Source organism: Aulostomus chinensis, chromosome 6 (genome assembly GCF_037954235.1).
Source record: "Aulostomus chinensis isolate RoL2024-O1b breed Wild chromosome 6, RoL_Achi_v1.0, whole genome shotgun sequence".
In the NCBI taxonomy this organism is placed as follows: Eukaryota; Metazoa; Chordata; class Actinopteri; order Syngnathiformes; family Aulostomidae; genus Aulostomus; species Aulostomus chinensis.
In genome coordinates, this window is record NC_141325.1 from 20,595,273 (window position 1) to 20,616,540 (window position 21,268).

Below are 21,268 nucleotides of genomic sequence, written 5' to 3' on the forward strand. Positions count from 1 at the left end.
AAAAATAGGGATTGTGCTGCCAAGACTATATGCCAGGTGGAGTTGGGAGGATTGCACCACAGTGGTCGTAGCGGATTGGAGAATTGCATCTACCAATCCTAAAAAGACTAGATACGAGGGAATCATACCACCGCTCAGGCTATTAACTGAGGAACTAATTTCTCTGAGAAAGTCCTGCATTAAGTCTCTGACTGTCCGCACATAGGTGATGTCCTCCTTGACGACCTGCGATAACATCAATAAGGCATGCAATGTGTTATTGAGGAGTGTCTGGTGCAAATTTACAGTGACTATAGTACCCTGCAGAGTTTTGCCAATTCCTTGTAGTTGTTGTTGTAGTTGTAGAAGTCTCTGTTGGATCTCTGGCATCTTGAGCAGTGAGCCTAAGATCTCCTGAATTGACTCATTTGCTGCCAAAGGAATCTTGTACTGTCGTACAAAGGTGGGCGGAGCGTTAGGATTGGTGGGAATGCGGACGGTATGGAGGTCAGTGACCCCACAGTCATGTGAATCCCGAGCGAAGATGATCTGGAAGTCGCGAAACAACTCCCGAAGTGCATCTCTCTTGGTGTCTGTTGTCAGAGTGTTGGCTTTAGCAAGCTGCTGATCTATTTCTGACTCGAAGCCGGGGTATGGTTCCTCTGGTGGTGACGGACCTTCACGGTTCGCTGAGGTGGGGACCCCTGGCTGGGTCATCAAAGAACACACGACCAGTTTACCTCTGGTGTCCGGGGCGGCGCTACAAATTGCCTCATCTTGCAGCGCCTCGTTTCCGCCGATGGTGATCATCCTGGTCGGGAAAGGAAAAAGGACGTCGCTGTAGTCTCGGTCCTTAAACAGGGATGGAGGCAGCTCTCCTATGACTGTCAGTTCAAAGTCATGGAAGGAGCTGTCGATCAACATCCCCAGCGGTTGTCGCGCGCCACCTGGATAGGGGCGTGCATCAGGTTCTGGACAAATAGGTAGGTTGAGTGATTGCTCACCTCAAGTACCGGCATGCCGCAAAGCAATAAGTTGAGTTTCCCGAAACTTGGCAGGGGTTGGAATAACACTGATGTGTTCGGGATTGTCTGTCACTTAAGGATGACAAGGCGGATGGGAGCACCTGCAGTGTGTGGGGGAATAGTCAGGCTGACGTCGCTAGCTACTTGACATGCCTGTGGTATGGTCTGACCCGAAAGCATGTTCTCCAGTGCAGCCACAAGAGGGTGCCGTTCAGCATCTGCTTGAGACCATAGCGCCTGGTGGTGTCAAGTTGGACGCCCAGTCGTACAAGCAGATCTGACCCGACAAAGAACGGAGGTTGGAGCTGAGGCACCACGCTCACGAAGTGCATAATCTGTCTCTTTCCAATCCTTATGGGGAGGGCGCACACTCCTGCGAGGATGCGATGGGTGTGGTGTACAAGGACTAGCAATGGGTCCTGCTGCTGTAAGTAGTCGAACAGGTGCTGGCCAATGGCCGTTTTCTCTGACCAGAGGGCTAAGAGGACCTCTGGGATTAAGCTGTTGTTGACATGTATGCCCCCGACCAGATAGGGGCTATACAGTTCAGTGTTCCTGCTCCGTAGGGAACAGAGGAAGGAGTCATGGTCATAAATAGGTCTGTTACGGATGGTCGGTGGTGGTTGATGATCAGCGAGCAGCGCGATGGGGTCAGTGCCATCGTCATGCCCTTGGAGCGGCATGAGCATTGGTAGGAGTCCTCTGGACTCCTGGATAGTGGCGACACCTCCGCTGCAAGCTGTCGGACCGTGACCTGCGTTAAGGGGCCTCGGTGTTTCCACCTGCACCCAAATGAGTCCCTGTCTGCAGTTGATGAGGGGGGCCAACCAGTCCAGGGGATCCTGGCCGATGAGAAGCGCTTCGGTGTCAAACGTGCAGACATAAATGGGATGTACCAGGTTCATGGCCTGGAAAGCGGTGTCGATCCATACCCACTGTGTGATTGGTGATCTATCCTGCGTGGAGCTGGTGATATTCACGTTGCAGGGTTGGATCTGTAGAGGTTTCCCGAGTTGAAGTGTCTTATTGAGGAGCTCTGCAAAAATGGTAGCGCTCATCAGACTAATCTCAGAACCCATATCTAGTAGGGCGGGGGTGTTGATACAACCCCCCACCTCTACTGAGGTATAGATGTGTCGAGCGTTGCCCAGATGGGCAAGGCTGCCGAGGAATGTCATGAAAGGTGGATGAGGTGTGTCAGGTGTTTCGATGACAGGCAGGGAGCTTTGCTCCTCCCCCCACCCTACAAAGTAAACTTTGGTGGTGGCAGGGGAAGACTCCTGACTTAGTCCGGACGATGGGGCATCGAGGTCCGGCTTCTCCTGAGACCTCGGAGGGTCCGGTGGGCATGAAGGATCCCCATACTGTCTCATCGCCTTTGAGATGCACCTCATAATCAAAGCCTCCATGTCTGATCCTTCCCTGCTGGGAGCTGGGTGGACCGGAGCTTTATTTTTAAAGTTATCGTCCTGCCCCTTTGCCTTAGGTTGGGTTCTTTCCTCCGAGGGTGGGCAATTTGGCCACCTGGGCTTGCTTGATTCTGTCGGAGGCGGAGGCCTTTGGTAGACCGCCCACTCTGCTGGCGAGGTTGGCGGTGCCCTTGGGCCCCGGTTTTCGCGGCTGAGCGAGCCTGTGGTACCTTGTCGCCTTCAAGGACCAGGTCGTCATGGTTGGAGGCCTGGATCACCAAGACGAGCAGGTTGTTTTCAAACCTCTGATGGGCGGCGTTTTGCGTTTCCCACGCCATCTGTGCATATTTTTTAGCCTGCACAATGGTGAAGTTGCCTGTCCTGCTACGCATAGACACATCATACTGTATGCTCTCATGCAGGTTGAAAAGGAAGAGGGACTTCAACCCCTGGTCTTCTTCTCTCAGCCCTGGTTGATAGTGGCCCTGGAAATAAGCAACACTCAGGAGGTTGAAGAATACCTGTGGTGACTCCTCCCTTTTCTGCTTCATGGCAAAAGCGTTGAGAGCGGTTGACGTCTGGACTGCATACAGGCAATACTCTTCCCGCAATGCGGAACACAACCTTTGATAGCTTGTGCATATGTCTGGGGCAAGCTTCTCAATAAAGTCCCTCACCTGTCTTTTTGTGGTTCTCCACACAAGGCTGATCTTCTCATGGGCAGAGGCCTGAGGGACGCTCCTCAAGCAGAAATCGACCTCCCGAAGGTACGTATCGATATCCGTGATATAATAAGTGCGTCGGGATCAAAATGGTCGATATCCTGAGCGAGGCTTTCAAGCTGACGGGCGTGCAGTTCGCTCATCGACTCTGCCCACAGATCAGCAAGATACAGGTCATTATGAGGGTCGAAGGTGGGGGAGGGTACCCCCCACCCATATGTTGGGGAGGAATTGTATCACTCTCGGGGGCGCGGCCTCTGGCCCAAGCCCCCTCTGCGTGGGTATCCCCCAGAATCGAATGGTCTCACCCCCTGGTCCGGGAGGGAGGAGGGGCAGCGGGAAAGGATGGATTGCGATGCTCCGGAGGAAGGTGGAGCACCTTAAAGTGACCAAGCGGCTGTACTCTGTTATATGGTTGGCGGAGACGAACCTGGGAGTGGGGCGGTTGTCGAGCAGGGCGCTCTGCTCTGCCTCATTGTCCTCACCGGGTTCTCTCACCTGCAATTCTACTTCTGGGCCAGAGGAGTCTGGCCCGGCCTGGTTACTAACCTCCGAATCATCCGTCACCTGCAGATGTGCAACCTGCTCTTGCAGCTGTTCCACTTGCAAATGTTTCCTGCGGAGGGACTGAGTGAGTGATTCCAACTCTTCCAGTTGGGCTTCCACTTCTGCTCGCAGTTCGGTGTTATCTTGCTGCAGGTGACAAAGATCCTCCTCCAGGGCACGTCTCTCCCTGGTGGCCGTCTCCATTCGGCCCCTAAATTCAAGCTCTCTCTGTTCAGATCTCCGACAGAGCAACAGGAAAATTTCTCCCAGTATTTTGGCACTCAATGTATTTAACTTGGTTGACTCATTGAGATCACTTACCAAGCGCTGTAGATATAAATCGCAGTCTCCAACTCTGTAGTCGGCTAATATTTGCTCATCGCTTTCTGGAAGTGCGATGAGCCAAGCAGCCCCTTTTCGTAGGTCGCGGCCAAGAAGGTCACTGGGCTTGTCTGCACCTCTCTTGGCCATACTGATGTTACTGTGAAAGTTATTAAACCGCTTTTGATGAGAAGAGGTGCACAGGCGGGCCTGTGGCTTACAGGTGGGTATCTTCCTGGGTGCCTTCCTCTGATTTAAGCCTATACATAGCGCTAATTAGGGTTTTGGTACCTACGAGCGGTGGCTGTATAGGTTATCCGGGCTAACTGCGAAGCACTGGTGCACTTCTCAACACGCTGGATATGATTCGGCAGATTGCAAAAGAAGAGGGGTAACAGTTCTGTAAACGAAAGCCAAATTATAAACCAGATTGAAAATTTAAGTTCAAAATGGAATTTGGAAAAAGGGAAAAAAAGGAAAAATTCAAATTTTGAATTTGGAAAAATTGGAAAATTCTTAAAACCAACAATTCTGAAATTATTAGATTAATAATTCTGTAATAATTAGGCCATTAACTAATCTCTGCCTGTAGAGAGAAGTGCAGAAGGCCAAAATCAAAATCAAAATCAGAAAAAAATGTTTTCTAAATTATGAATTATGAAAAACATTAATATTTTTATGATTTGTGTACAAATGTGGTCAAATGTTTCGGGATAGCCTCACACGGGGCACCAATTATGTCGTGCATTGAGGAGCGATTTGGTCAAAAATAATAATAATAATCAAGAATTATATTCATAATTATTGATTAAATAATTGATTAAATAGAATTACTAATTAATATTAAATATTAATCAATTGGGGCACCACCCTAATTAGTTCAGGGAAACTAAAGTCGTCGTCGTCATCGTCCTCCGCTTTATCCGGTGGGCAGCACTCTCAGCAAGGAAGCCCAGACTGCCCTCTCCCCAGCCACTTCAACCAGCTCGTCCGGAAGGATCGTGAGGCATTCCCAGGCCAGCCGAGAGATATAATCCCTCCAGCGTGTCCTGGGTCGGCCTCGGGGCTTCCCCCTGGTTGGGCATGCCTGGAAACCCTCCTGAGGGAGGCGTCCAGGGGGCATCCTCACCAGATGCCTAAATTACCTCAACTGGCTCCTCTCGACATGGAGGAGCAGCGGCTAGCTTCTCACCCTATCTCTAAGCCACGAGGATAGAGCTAGAGCCCAGCCACCCTGCGGAGGAAACTCATTTCGGCCGCTTGTATTCGCGATCTTGTTCTTTCGGTCATTACCCAAAGCTCATGACCATCGGTGAGGGTTGGAACGTAGATTGACCGGTAAATCGAGAGCCTCGCCTTTTGGCAAAGCTCCCTCTTCACCACAACAGACTGGTTTAGCACCCGCATCACTGCGGATGCCGCCCCAATCGGCCTGTCAATCTCCCGCTCCATCTTACCCACACTCGTGAACAAGACCCTGAGATACTTAAACTCCTCCACGACCCCCTCCACCACCTGGCTGTGCCGAGAAATTCTGTCCATAAAAGTTATGAACAGAACCGGTGACAAAGGGCAGCCTTGGCGGAGTCCAACCCTCACTGGGAACAAGTCCAACTTACTACCGGCCACGCGGTCCAGACTCTCACTCCTCCGGTAGAATGACCGAATGGCCCTTTGTAAAGGGCCATCCACCCCATATTCCCGGAGTACCCCCCACAGGATGCCCCTGCGAACACGGTTGTAAGCCTTCTCCACAAAGCACATGTGGACTGGTTGGGTAAACTCCCATGACCCCTCCAGCACCCTAGCGAGGTTGAAGAGCTGATTCACGGTTCCACGGCCGGGACAAAAACCACACTGCTCCTCCTCAAAGTATTCCTTCCACCGCCCAATTATCTCCCCAGTTGATGTCAGCAGCCTCCCGCCCCCACTGTAAACAGTGTGGGCAAGTTGCTGCCTTACCCCTGAGGCAATGGACGGTTTGCCAGAACCTTTTTGGAGCCGACCGATAGTTGTTCTCCATAGCCTCACCGAACTCTTCCCACGCCCGAGTTTTTGCCTTGGCGACTGCCACAGCTGCACACCGTTTGGCCTGCCGGTACCGGTCGGCTGCCTCTGGAGACCCACAGGCCACCAATGCCCTGTAAGCCTCCTTCTTCAGCCTGATGGCTCCTCTCACCCCTGGTGTCCACCAGCGGGTTCGGGGATTACCGCCACGACGGCAGCCTTGCGGCCACAGCTCACAGCAGCCGCCTCGACAATGGCAGAGCGGAACATGGCCCATTCAGACTCAATGTCCCCACTGCCCCTGGGATGTGGTCAAAGCTCTGCCGGAGGTGGGAGTTAAAGATCGTTCTGACTGGTTCTTCTGCCAGGCCAACAAACCCTCACTACTCGTTTGGGCCTGCCGGGTCCGCGTGGCGTCTTCCCCTGCCATCTGATCCAACTCACCACCAGATGGTGATCAGTTGACAGCTGAGCTCCTCTCTTCACCCAAGTGTCCAGAACATGCGGTCGCAGGTCAAATGATACGACTATAAAATCGATTCCTAGACCTGCGACCTAGGATGTCCTGGTGCCATGTGCACTGGTGGGCATCCTAATGTTTGAACATGGTGTTCGTTATGGAAACTAAAGTGTTGACTAAATTAGGAAAATTGTCAGTCTCAAACAGTTTATCCACGAAACAGTCAATATTCAGTAATATCAACTAAATAGGAATAACTCTGATCATGGAAGGGTGAGATCCGAGCGCTGGCTATTACTTGGACACGTGACCACAGTTTTGTACACAAAGGACACTGCGACTTCTCTTTTATCATAAAAAGGCTTTATTAAACACAATGCATCAATCAACCAGCAACACATTGGTATAACGGTTCAATCTAACCAAAGGATAAAAAGTTATAGCATGTGTGTGTGTGTGTGTGTGTGTGTGTGTGTGTGTGTGTTTGTGAGTTTGTGAGTGTACCAAAGAGAGAAGGAAGGGGGGGGGGGAACCTGGTTGCCTAGCAACCAGTCAGCGTCAGCAGCAGGGTCTAAAAGCTGAGGCTGACTGTGCAAATATACCCCTGCGACAGCACATAGCAGTCCGGTACTGCATCCCAGACAAAGACTAGGAGATGTTATTTGTCTTATGTTGGAGATAAAGGACAAGTCCTGATAATAGATAACTCCCAGGTTTCTTATGGTTCAATACCTTCAGTTTGTATGTCATCCACATCTTTATGTCCTTAAGACAAGTAAAATGTTTCATTAGCTGATTGGTTTCATGTGGATGCATCGATAAGTATAGCTGCATATTGTCTGTATAAAAAAAAAAACATTGGGAGTGTCTGTAGTGTGTATGGGAGTGTTTCCCTGTACTGTTACCTAATTCTCCAAAGCTGAGGGTGACCACAACCTCAAGCGAACCCACAGCGATGATTAAAGAGAGCAAGATCTAGGCCCATGCAGGTCCCTGAGCAATCTACCTGCACCGACTCTGGATTTCGACGGGAAAGAGCTCAGCTGGAAGGAGATGCAGGAAGTGGTCAGAAGGGCAAGGGCAAGCTCCGCTCCAGGGCGCAGCAGAGTACATTATAAGATTTACAAGAACTGTCCAAGACTACTCCACAGACTCTGGAAGATCCTGAAGTTGATCTGGAGGAGGGGAAGGGTAGTAGACTTCAGCCTCATTGCCAGGCGACTGACAGACTACCTCCTGAAAAACTCCTACACCGATACATCAGTCCAGCAAGGAGGGATCCCAGAGGTATCTGGATGTCTGCAGCACACAGGCGTGGTCACTCAGCTTATCAGGGAAGCCAGGGAGAATAAGGGGGACCTGGCCGTACTTTGGCTGGACAAGATCACAAGCTTGAAAAGGGGATCATCACTGGCTGTACAGTCTCAGTCATCCTCTTTGCACTCGCCATGAACACACTGGTGAAATCTGCAGAAGTTCAGTGTGGGGGGCCCCTCTCAAAGTCCGTAGTCCGACAGCCACCCATCTGAGCCTTCATGGACGACCTGACAGTGATCACTACATCTGTCCCAGGCTGCAGGTGGATCCTAAACGGCCTTCAGGAGCTGATTTCCTGGGCTCACATGATCTTCAAGCCGGCTAAATCGAGGTCCCTCATGCTGAAGAAAGGGAAGGTTACTGACAAGTTCTGCTTCTCATTTGGATACCATCACTCACAGAGGAACCTGTAAAGAGCCTGGGAAAGGTGTTCAAGTGCAGCCTGAGAGACATAGCCTCCACAAAAGCGACCAACCAAGATCTGGAGACCTGGCTGGACAAGTCTGGCCTCCCTGACAAGTTCAAGGCCTGGATTTACCAGCATGGTATTCTCCCTTGGATCCTGTGGCCCCTCCTGGTGTATGAAGTCCCCATGTCAACCGTGGAAGGCTTTGCGATGAGGATCATCAGGTTTTTGTGCAGGTGGCTGGGACTGACGCAAAGTCTGAGCAGTATCGCTCTATACGGGCGGAACAACAAGCTGAAGCTCCCCAATCAGCAGCCTGAGTGAGGAGTTCATGGGGTGGTCCAGGGAGGTCCTACAATATCGGGAGTCCAGTGATCCAAAGGTTGCCCAGGCTGAGATTGAAATCAGGACAGGGCTGAAGTGGAGGGCTGCCGAGGCTGCGGATGTCGCAGAGTCAAGGCTATGGCAAAGGGTATTGGTGGGCACAGTGGCAAAGGGGAGAGCTAGCCTAGGCAGCCGAACAACACCTCGCTACGACAAGGCGCAAGGGAAAGAGAGGAGGTCGCTGATCCGTGCAAGGTGCGTGCAAGAGTTGAGGAGAAACATGCCTGCCAGATGGTGGGAACGCAGCAACAGGGCACCTGGACGAGATGGGAGCAAGCAGCAGAGCGCAAGGTCACGTGGACTGAGCTATGGAAGGCTGAACCCCATAGAATAAAATTCCTGATCCAGGCGGTCTACGACGTGTTGCCAAGTCCATCCAACCTCTTCTCCTGGGGGAAAGTGGAGACACCAGCATGCCCCCTCTGTCAGAGGAGAGGAACGTTGGAGCACATCCTCAGCTGCTGTCCAAAAACCCTGGGCGAAGGGCGTTACCGCTGGCAACATGACTAGGTCTTAAAAGTCATAGCGGATTCGATCTGCAGTGGAATTAGCCACAGCAAGAGCCTCCACCCTGTGAAGACCACCGCTTTTATCAGAGCTGGGGAGAAGTCAACACCAATTGCCCGGAACACGTGCTCTGACCTGTTGGCAACGGTGCGCGACTGGGAGATGTCAGTTGGGCAAGCGGCTGAAGTTCCCTGAAGGAGTTGCCATAACAACATTAAGGCCAGACATTGTGCTTACCTCAGTGGCCTCCAAGCAGGTAATCCTCTTGGAGCTCACAGTGCCTTAGGACGACCGTATGGAGGAGGCCAATGAAAGGAAGAGGGTTTAGTACTCTATGCTCTTGGAGGAGTGTCTGAGCAATGGGTGGCGAGCAATATGCCAAGCCATTGAAGTGGGATGTCAAGGGTTTGTGGGCCAATCCCTCTTTAGGGCCTTCAAAATGCTTGGCATCACTGGGGCCAGCCAGCGAAGGGCCTTCAACTTGGCCACTGATGCACCAGAAGTGGCATCAAGGTGGCTGTGGATCAGGAGGGGAGAGGTGTGGCATGTAGGGTAGTAGCGCTACCTGGACACAAGCTGGGGCTTGATCAACCCTGGCTGGGTCGCCCAGGTGAGGGGGTCTGATTGTTGAAAGACCCCAACCCCCCCCCCCCCCCCCCCCCCCGTGATCCTAGGTTACATCACCGATGATGTGTCCAGGTGCACCAGATGGTTTATCTAAAAACTTTCCCTGTACTGTTACCTAATGGAAGCAGACAGAGACTGTTGTTCCAAGCACAGATTTTTGAGGACTTTGTGTCTCACTGAAGTGGTCATGGAGGAACCATCGTGAACAAATACAAACTGAGATATCCTTAGTAAATAGGATTTAAACGAGGTGAGTGTGGCCCTTTCATGTCAACTACATGTTCTTATTATTGTAGTTGCATGTGATGGTCAGTGTCATCAAAACTGCACTGATAAGATCAGCACAGAAACAAGTCCCTCATCTGATACAAGCACAAGGTCATTTGTACTATTGACTAATGCTGTTTCTGCATGATGATAAAACCTGAAATCTGAATATAAATCTTTAAATAAGTTATTGGACATAAGGAAGTCATATTACTGTTTAGCAACCGCTATCTATAGAACCTTTGAGAGAGGAAAAGGTTAGATATTTGTCTATCATTGGCCAGAACTTCTGGATCCAGTGTTGTTTTTCTTTAGAAGAGGTTTAATAGCTGCTTCTTTAAAGGACTGGGGAAAATGCCAGTTGACAGCAACAGATTGACCATATTTAAGAGGAAAGCGTTAACTAGGGGTAAGGTGTCTTTGAAAGGATTTGGTTGCGATTGAGTTAAGGAGACAGGATTATGGTTTATGGTATGTTTTTTTTTTCTCTCTATCAGTCTGGCTCCAGTGCTGTAGACAAACCTGGTGTTGTGCTTGTTTTCCTCTATAAATGCTGTTTCATAAACTGCTCCTGTCTTGCAGTGAATTTTCCTATAAAATTTAAAGCTATGTTACCAGATTTAAAAAGACTCTTCCGGTTTGGTGGTACACCTTTATTCTTTCAGGTTTTTGTCTGATTTACTTTTCATTTTTAAGAATTGCATGGGATGGAAGGAAATATTGAGTGAAGAGTAGTGGTCCAAGCACAGGCCCTAGTTACCATAGGTAACTGTAGTTGTCACAGAGGAATCATCATTAACTTCTACAAGCTGAGATTGACCCAGTAAATATATCTTAAACCAGTTCAGGACAGTTCCTCAATCTTAATTCTTCCTTAATCTTAATGTCAAGTGCATGTTCCAGTCTTGGTAATAGGATGTGGTCAACAGTATAAAAAGCTGCACTAAGACCTAATAAGACCAGCGCAGTTGCAAGTCCCTCATCTGATGCCAGTAGAGGGTCATTACTACCACAGGCCAGTGCTTTTTCTTTGCTATAATGAACCCTGAACCTGGACTGAAAGTCCACAAATAAGCAATCGCTTTGAAGAAAGTGACAAAGCTTTTTAGCAGCCCTAACTATAAGAGGGAACTATAAAAGGAAGGTCTTAAGTCTGCTCTTAAATGTAGAGAGGGTGTCTGCATCCTGGACTGAAACTGGGAGATGGTTCCACAGGATAGGAGCTTGATAGCTGAAGGCTCTGGCTCCCATTCTACTTTTAGAATCTCTAACAAGTAACCCTGCATCCTGGGATCAAAGGGTCTACTTGGATAATAGGGGACTATGAGCTATGAAGGTGCCCAATTGTTGAGAACTTTGTATGTTAGAAGAAGAATTTTGAATTCTCTTCTGAAATGGGTCAAAGCTTAAATGTAAATAGATAAACAAATAGAGAACTTCTAAAATGAGGAATGGAAAGGGATCAAAGCTTCTTTCTGTGAGCAAACAGTGCAAATCACCGCACCACCGTGCTGCCCTGAAAATAGACATATTTATAGCCAGTTTACGCCAAAAGTCCACCATGAGCGTGTATTACACTCCACACGCGCATTGAATGTCCCATGCTGTGGCTTCCAAAACTAAAACATGGATGTATCAAGCTAACATGGCTGAGTCGTAGTTTGGTTTTCGGTTTCGAGTTTTATAATTTTTTTGGGATATATGCATGTTTCATAGTTACAGTTACAGAGTGGGTTATACATGCATATGTTACTAATTCACAATAAAACTTAGTCTGGCAAAAGATGAATTAATAGTTTAACAGGTTAGAATGTTCGCTAGGTAATAGTTTGAGCTGACATTTAGCTGTCCTATACTAAGGGAATCAGCAAGGGATATGAGGGCTGTAACCAGCCTAAAATCCAGTTCATACTGGCTCACAAGTACAGAAATCATACAGATAATTTACAGCATTTATAATGAAGTCTTTGCAAGCCTTTAATAATGTGCTGAATCACTTGGCACGTATTCAACTCAAATAGATAGATAGTTGACATACAGATAGACAGTGATGCTGAATAGTTTTTTTTAATGCCTTTTGGAAATCATCAATTATACTTTTGCATCATATTCCCCTGCATTAAATGACATAAAATCTTCCAGTATGTAATTCAAAACTTACAAATAAATCATACCTATGACATATCGTGGTATTTGTGTATAGTAAGGTTGTTTACCTTTTTTATGTTGGATTTTTCTGTAATTTTATTTCATCTCTGTGTTCTTGTTTTTTGTTCTTTGTGTATTATGTGAAAAATGACCAATTCAAAGGAGGTAATTATTATGAGTTGGACTTTTTAGGGGTGTTTTATTATTGCTTGTGTTTTGTTTCATGTTTTTTTTTGTCTTCCTCCTGTCTCCGCTGTGGAGGACCATTGATAGCTATGCTGCTATAGGCTGAGACTACTGTGGGACACATCAGGTTAAATGGAGCCCTCTCCTCTCCTCCTCTCACATTTTGGAACTGTCATTACCATTATTTGTTGCACTTTGTAGTTTGGCCTTGGTGTCTCGCAGTCTCTCTGTGTTTCCACAGATCCACCAGAGCTCCATCTCTCTCCTCCAACCGCCACCTGCATCGCCCCCCCCCCCCTTTTTTATCCCCTACTGTTAAACCGGCCTGTGCTCCCTTTCCATGAACCAGTCTGCCATCCAGTCCCCCATCAAGCTGGCTTGCTCTCCCTGCCTCCCCGAACAGAAGCTTCCTTCTTCAACTGTTATTAACATTTCCATGTTTCCCACATTTTGTATTGTAAACTGTTTTCTTGTCTGTAACAATATCTACTGCACGTCTGTCTGGGTGAGGGATCCCTCCTCTGTTGCTCACCCTGAGGTCTCTCAGATTTTTCCCTGTTAAAAGGGTTTTCTATGGAGTTTTTCCTCAGTCAATGTGAGGGTCTAAGGGCAGAGGATGTTGTTATGATGCCATGTTAAGCCCTTTGAGACAAACTGTTTGTGAAAACGGGCTATACAAATAAAATTGCCTTGCCTTGCCTTGCCTCGTCTTGGTCTGGGATGCAGTACCGGACTGCTATGTGCTATTGCAGGGGTATATTTGTCAGCCTCTGGGGTCCAATCTAGTATGGTAGACCCTTGCCTCTTTTGATCTTGTACTAAGTGCCTGCTCTTCTGCTACCATGCCTCTATGCTTCAGCCACCTTCTCCAGTCACTGGCAGGATTTCTTGATAGCAGCCACTTCTTCAATCTGGTGGTGGTACATACCATGTGAGGTTTTTTTTCCATCCATTTTGGTTCATCCTCCCCTTCCTCTGCATCATCGTGTTTTTGCTGCCTGAGGTATTCACTTAGCAGTTCATCTTTCTATGTATTGTGTTTAATAAACCCTTTTTATTATAAAAGAGAAGTCGCAGTATCCTTTGTGTACAAAACTGTGGTCACGTGTCCACGTAATAGCCAGCGCTTGGATCTCACCCTTCCAAGATTAGAGTTATTCCTATTTAGTTGATATTACCGAATATTGACTGTTTAGTGGATAAACTCTGTTTGAGACTGACAATTTTCAAAATTTGGTCAACACTTTAGTTTCCCTGAACTAATCAGGGTGGTGCCCCGATTGATTAATATTTAATATTAATTCAATAATATTCACAATTATAGATAATTATTATTTTTGACCAAATCGCTCCTCAACACAAAACATCTCTATGTGTTTTGTTGCCTGAGGTATTCAGTTAGCAGTTAATCTTTGGGGGCTGTCTGCCTGATGTATATCTGGATCTTGATTGTGCACATCTGCCAACATATATGCCAATGCCATTATGTCTATGAAAGGCCATCAACCGATAAATGGTTTAGGTGTCAATAAGTGAATGACTGATCATTAAATTGTTTTTTGTGTTTGATGTCTCACCCAGTTGGGCTAAAACATCCTAATAAAATGATTTGTGAAAATCAGACAATAAGAACAACCCTAAAAAGCAAGAAAAGAAACCTAATTTTCACTGACTCAAAACTTCATTCTCAGTGACGGACATTGCCAGTTCATAGTTACCATAACACATACAATGCATTCAATGATTGACAACGTAAGCTTGTTTCATAAAGACATTTATTTTCAAAATCTTGAACCTTGTTTTTTTTCTCAGAAACAAACAGCACTGATAATAAGTGCTACATATTCAAAAATGGTTGAAATAAAGCCACATCATATATATATATATATATATATATATATATATATATATATATATATATATAAACACAATAATGTGAAGGTACACATTAACTCAACAATGTTAAGCAAGTGTCTTCATTTATTAAAGGTAATTATTAGCACTTTCCACCCATGGTAATCAAGTCCCCTATTTATCCACCCATACATTTACTTACAATATTTCAAAAACAAGTTTCACTTAGAAAACCACAATATGCAAACAATACTAGCTCTATATGACTACAAATGAAGGAATACCATTAGAAAAAAAATGCAGGCTTTTTACAAAACTGATTAAGTAACATTTTCAAAACGCTCAACAGAAAAGATTGAAAAGAATTCTTATAGTCTCTTGATGGCATCATCAATTTCGGAAATCTGCTCCTTCAATTGATTCCACTGTTCAGGATTCAGCGAGATACCTAAAAGATATTGAAAAAAATGTATTGAAAAAGATTTTTGCACTCTTAAAACTGTAATGACATTGAAGTATTAAGATTCTCCAAACGTCACCTTGGCCATCATACTGAATCACAAATTTAAGACAAACTTAATTTAGCCAATCCAAAACCCCTTTGGAAAATGTGTTTGCTTTTCATCTTTAAAGACCGACAAACCAGTTATTACCTTACTTAAGCCTTATTTTTCTTTCATTCTGCATAATGGAATTACGATGGAATCCATTTCCTACCACAAGTAATTGGATCAGAAATATTGTGCATTCTGCATTTTTTGATTAAGTTACTTTTGCTTTATTTAAGAGAAATGGTACTTCACAAAAACACCAGCACCGCAACTCATCTGCAATTGAGTGAGCAGTGCCCTTGTCTCCTTCCTCACCTGTTGGCTTTGCTCTGAGGAAGTCTGACAGGTTCTGACAGAGACACAGGCTCTCCTGTTTAATGTAAAGGCCTCCTTATACGTTTCTATTTCTCAGTCCCAGTACTTGCACAAAAGCATGACTACCAAAAGTACAAAACAGATTGGTTAACAAACTTTTTGATAAGAAAACCTTTTGTGTTCATTGTTGTGAAAAAAGGAGTCAGCATCTGATAAGGAGTTACATGAAGCTGGGCCAAAGAAAGAGGAGTCAGTGCATAGGACACAATGCACATACAAAACCAATTCTGATACACTCTTCATGACAGGAGACTTTTAACCTCCCCTGTCACTATCAGTATCCCCCCTATTAAGAGTCGAAAAAGGAGTTTACATTCCTCCAGTGGCTTGTTCCTCTTTAAGTGGAGACAGCATGATCTTTTTGTTGAGAACTGAGGAGTTACCATGCTCAGGAAATGGTCATGACCATGACTACATTTGTATCTGTTGCTGTTATGGGGAAGCTAACTGACCCTGGGCTGACGTCCCTGTACTTGACCACTTGGTGCATATGAAAATGTTTTAGGGTTATTATGTATAAATCCCCCTGGAACAGCAGAAACTGCAATTTTTCCTCCAAACACAAAAAAGAATATGACATGGATGATGATAGAAAGCAATTGTAGGAAAAAAAAACTGTGTTGGTTGCTTTTTTATACACAGTAATTTTTCAGGAACTGACAATTGGCCTGACCAAATTACACTCTATTCTCTAATATGACAAGATATTTACAGGACAATGCCTGCTGTGTTTTGCAATTGGAGCCCAAGAGGCAGCAGACCCAACAACAGAAGTGAGATGAAATATTCTAGTGGGACAATAGGGAAGGACAATTTTTGTTCATTACTGATTTTTAACTACGTTTTATATATTTCTTCAACAGATTGGACAAATTTGACCATAAATAACTAAGGACGGTCATTGAGACTTGTGATATGCTTGAGAAATGTTAGAAAGGTAGACTGTTAGCGTCATTTTAAGTGACCAGGGGACTTTTTTGTGTAACAGTTTATACAATTAATACTAAAAGTGTATTTACATACATAAAGCCCAAAAAATGGTGAATGGCAAGAAGTATTCATATTTTTTAAGACAAAACCCCCCCCCCAAAACAGCGTACAATCATTTCCAAGCAGTTTCCCCTTATATATCAATCTACCTGGAAATGTGTGCATATGAAATCTGTGTCACATTGCGCCCTTGACACTCCCAAATTGATCATAAATGGTAAATGCAAAGCAGCTCTTGAATGCCACCAGCTGGCTGATAAGTGGTTCCTCACAGTGCACCATGAAAAAAGTGATTATGATCATGAGATTGCCATTTCCTCTAATTTTCAAAATGTTTGTATTTATGGTTAAGATTTTAAACATCACCGCACAGATTCTCCTGTGAGGTTCATTTTTATAAATCACAACTTTTCAAAGTGGTGTGTGCAATTTTCAGGCACCGTTTTGTGCGTACGCAACCTTTATAAATGAGGCCACAAGGTGTTTATCACTGAAATTACTTAAAATTGCCATGTGATTTAGGAAAAGGGGATGCGAGTAGAGTACAAGAGGATTTGAACATATATATACCAGACTTCATGCAATTGTTTGCTATACCCCGTACCTCTCTCCCTCTGCTCATCTGTCTCCTTCTAGCCTGTTCACGTCCTTGTTTGTCATTCTTCTCTCTCTTTTTCGCTTTCCTCCTCTTTCCTTCTCTATATCTGTCTTTTTCCATCATCTTTGTCTCTGCTCCGCTTTCGTAACCCCCCACCCCACCCCCAAACCGGCCAAAGCAGATGGCTGTTCCCACTGGGCCTGAGTCTGCTCAACGTTTCTGCCTGGTAAAAGGACAGTTCAAAGATGTGCTTGCTCATAGAGCATTGTTGGGTGTAAATTAATTGAAGGAGTGTGGTGACTATAATGACCTGCTCTACTTGTGAAGTGTCAACAGATAACTTCTGTTGTGATTTGGTGCTATACAAATAAAATCAACCTGACTCCACTTACCTTTTTTCCCAGGCTTCATCTCTCCATCTTGGTTCATCCAGTACTCTCGGATATCAATCAGAACTTTACCTTTGAAGTCTCTCACGCTCACATATCTCATCTTTCCGATCTGCAAAATTAACACAAAACAAAAAAAAACTCAAGATTCATCCTAACAAAAAATATTTTGAAGATACATATTATCAAATCAAAAGAACAACTACTTAATTGTGTATTTCATCACCATTAAAAAAAAAGAGTTTAACATTTGCAATGGAATAATACAATAGCAATGCAAAAGCTGTACAAGGTTTTTCCATTGAGCTGTATATGTAGGAGTTATTTAGGTGACGGTTCAGTGCTGTTTGAGTTCTCACACCTGGCTGTTGCATTCACTAAATCTTGATGGAAGGGAAGTCACACAATATAATTTATTAGGGCCTGAGCCAGAAGGTACTTCTGGCGAAGACCCTATTATGTTTGCTCGGCAGAGCAACACATTAGCAGCACTAAAAACACTAAAAACACACACTAAACAGTGTCCCAGGCCCCCCCAACACCCATGAGGCAACTGGGCCAGACGGCCCGGAGCCAGTTTTCACATACACACCCATTCAAAACCTGGTATTATACTGTTCTTGCTCTCAATGAGTGCGCGCTATATGCGCATAATGCGCATAATGCGCATAACGCGCATAATCTAATTTGACCCCCTGAACATGCATGAAATTCGCTGAAATTTGGCACAATCGTTCGGTATGTCTCAACATTCACTAATCAAAAACAAAAACGCCACTAAAGTCTATAGCGCCACCTAGGGAGCCACACAAAAAAAAGATAATTTTTTTTAATTTCGCGCGCTATAACTCCTCACACAAAACTCCCACAGACATGGGACCAACACCGTTGGACTCGTCTCATCAAGACGAACAATTCTTACACTCTGACCCCTCACCTATCTCCAACAGAATGTCCACAAATTGGACAAAACTGTCAAAATCAGGACTTTTTTTACTCCCCGAACAAAATCTATCTCCTCCTAAACCGTAAATGCCAGGGCTTCCAAACTTTCACACATTACTCTCCCAACTGTGCTCTTCAAAAATCTTTAAAGGCTAATATACTACGCGCTCGGTTTGGATTTTATAAGCCCTCAAAGTGGGGGAGACACGTTTTACGCTTACAATGGAAGTCAATGGGGAGGCCGTGTCCTCTCATGGTACATACTCTCGAACAAATGCTTCTCACGTCTATACCATACATCGCACAGCTTTTAAAAACATATCACTGTATTCCTGACAAAATCCCTACAAAAATATGGTATTTTGTGTTACTTTCCACCAACGTAGGCCGAGTTATTCAGCTTTTACACACTACATTTCTCTTCATCCTCCACTCTCTCCACTCTAGCACAGATCAAAGAAAGTGCAGCGGGGGAGGGGTTCTTAATGGGCCAGCTGGCAGCTCTGCTCTCAGCTCTGCCAGAGATGGCAGAGATTTGTTTACTGTAGTCATGGAAACCACAATTGGCACTTCTCTGCCCTCATGTACATACTCTCAAACAAACACTTGTCGCTTCTAAATTAAAACACTCACACCTTCAGAAAACACACCATTGAATTCCTGAGAAAAAACTCTACGAACTGATGTCTTTACATTACACTTTTGACCAACATATGCAGAGTTATGACTGTGTTTGTCAGTTAAACTGCCAAATCCTCCTCTGCTCTCCACTCTGACAGAGATGGCAGAGAGCGAGCAGAGAAGGGAGGGGCTCTTAAAGGGCCGGCTCTCAGCTCTGCACTCACACTGTGCAGCGCACTGAGGCTCGTATCTCCTAAACTACAAGGCCTAGGGATTTGCCGATTACACCGTTGGATTCGGGCCGGTGTCAAGGACGCGGCCGTAGGCCGCGCGGGGGCTCAGGCCCTAACAACGCTGCTTGCAGCTTTAATTTTCTTTATTATTGAAAGTAAGTTACGTGATTAAGTGAACAAGGAGTTCACAACCAAAATTACCAAACGTGTTATTTGCAAGGTTCCATGGATACATGCTGACATACTGTCTTGTTTCCAAAATACTCAGGACTTTTATCACATAACTTTTGCAAAATGGCATTTGTAGCTTGACATAAGGATGTGTGGAAATTATTTTTAAGTGCAATTACCTGTGCAAATTGTATCACATTAGTTTCATATTAATAGTAGTAATTCTTTACATTACAAGAAAGTGAGGGCTGCACGCTGGTGCAGTGGTTAGCACTGTGGCCTCACAGCAAGAAGATTCCGGGTTCCAGTCCCGGCTCGGGCGCGGGATCTCTCTGTGTGGAGTTTGCATGTTCTCCCCGTGCCTGCGTGAGTTCTCTCCGTGTACTCCGGCTTCCTGCCACCATCCAAAGACATGCAATTTGGGGACGAGGCTGATAGAATTCTCTAAATTGACCGTAGGTATGGATGTGAGTGTGAATGGTTGTTCATCTCTGTATGTTGGCCCTGCGATGGACTGGCGACCTGTCCAAGGTGTACTCTCTCGCCCGTAGATGCTGGGATAGGCTCCAGCCCCCCCGCGACCCTTACTAGTAAGGAATAAGCGGAAGACGACGATGGATGGATGGACAAGAAAGTGGAGAAACTTGACAAGAGTTAAAAAAAGAAGGCACAACAATACTAAAACAAGATAAAACAACAAGCTGTAACCAATGATATTTGTTAATTTATGTTCGGGTGTTGAGATGTTCGTCTGTGTCCATTGGGGAGAATGGTATTAGTTTGCAATTGACCAGGATGGGGAAGAATAAATGAGTAAGAATTCATGAAAGGATTAGGCTAAACAAAAAGAAAACAGTGGTTATTAAATAAAAATAAACAAATGAGAAACACCTCTTTCCTCCTTCGTTCTGTCTCTCAATCACTTCCCCTGCCTTCCTCCAGGTCAGTCCAACTCCACCTGTATTCAACTATACAGGTGCCAAATAAAAGGCTTGTTGCCTCCTCTGTTGCCCTCAGGGCCTGAGGAGGGAGCTAGCGAAATGGTCAGCTTTCGTAAAACCCTGACCCATCTTAAGCAACCACCAGAACTGACAAGAGCAGTTTTGCGTGTATGTGAAGGTTCAATTTTATTATGCATTTTATTTATCCTTCTCTTCATTCCTTAGTTTCTTCCTTTTCAGGGTAGAGGAGATAGAGGGGTGCATGGACAGGGGAGGCAAAAGAAGGCAAGGTAATTTAGAAAATGGGAGAGAATGAAACAAAAAATAACAGTTGTGGTTCTTCCGCTTATCCTGTTAAGGGTCACGGGGGGCTGGAGCCTATCTCAGCAGCTTTCGGGTGAGAGGCAGGGTACACCCAGTCCATCACAGGACCAACATATATAGATAGACAACCATTAACTCTCAAAACCACGCCTACGGTCAATTTAGAGTATTCAATTAGCCTAGTCCCCATTTGCATGTCTTTGGACTGTGGGAGGAAGCCGGAGTACCCATAGAGAACCCATGCAGGCACAGGGTGAACATGGAGACTCACACAGAAAGATCCTGTGCACGAGCCGGGACTCGAACCAGGATCCCTCTTGCCATGAAGCGACAGTGCTAACCACTGCACCAGTGTGCTACCCCATTCACTTTCACACAGGTGTAAATGGGGAGCACAGCAAGATGCAGACACTTATCTGTGGGCTAGGAGCATTATATGCAAATCACAGCACACGCAGAGGAAACATGAAAATTCACACACATCACACACCTGCATGTGCTGCTGTGAACAAAGATATTTACATGCAAAGTGACTCTATAACCACCAACATCAAAGATATTTCCCACATAGGAAAATATTAATGGAAATTTATTCCTCAGAATATTAAATAACCTATCACACAGTCCTCTGATGTATACACTGGTGTATAAAAAAGGAACACACACATACTGACACACTATTTAAGGTGACAAGGGGCAGCCACTATTTCCTGGGTCCTCTGAGTCAGTTAATGGCAGAAAAAGGCCTCTCTGCAATGGTACTTACGTGCAGTGATAGCACCTGGCTAGTGCATCTGTTAGTATCTGCCTACCATGACAAACATTGAACCACGGACCAGTACCATTGTGTACAGGCTGCACAGAAAGAATAAATAACTTGCATTATTTCTGAGTCTGAACAATGTTTTATTTTGAAAAACAAATTTCTTTGAAAAATTCTTTGTTACGGAGAAAAGGCCCAGTGA

General features: G+C 45.5%; 1 protein-coding gene and 1 pseudogene across 2 annotated transcripts in view; one reads left to right on the top strand and one right to left on the bottom strand.

The window, feature by feature from the left end:
• The first annotated feature begins 6,734 nt into the window (after positions 1 to 6,734).
• On the top strand, positions 6,735 to 9,639 carry LOC147260401 (uncharacterized; annotated as a pseudogene).
• Positions 9,640 to 14,119: 4,480 nt separating this feature from the next.
• Positions 14,120 to 21,268, bottom strand: part of LOC147260402 (activated RNA polymerase II transcriptional coactivator p15-like) — a 31,696-nt gene continuing 24,547 nt past the window's right edge. The window contains exons 4-5 of one of the 2 annotated variants that reach the window (XM_086206975.1): positions 17,072 to 17,180; positions 14,120 to 14,613 (exon numbers count right to left, since the gene is read on the bottom strand). In XM_086206975.1, the coding sequence (XP_086063101.1) occupies positions 14,534 to 14,613; positions 17,072 to 17,180 (189 nt within the window). In that variant the 3' untranslated portion in view covers positions 14,120 to 14,533. The remainder of the gene's footprint in view (positions 14,614 to 17,071; positions 17,181 to 21,268) is intronic. The other variant, XM_086206974.1, reaches the window with a different exon arrangement.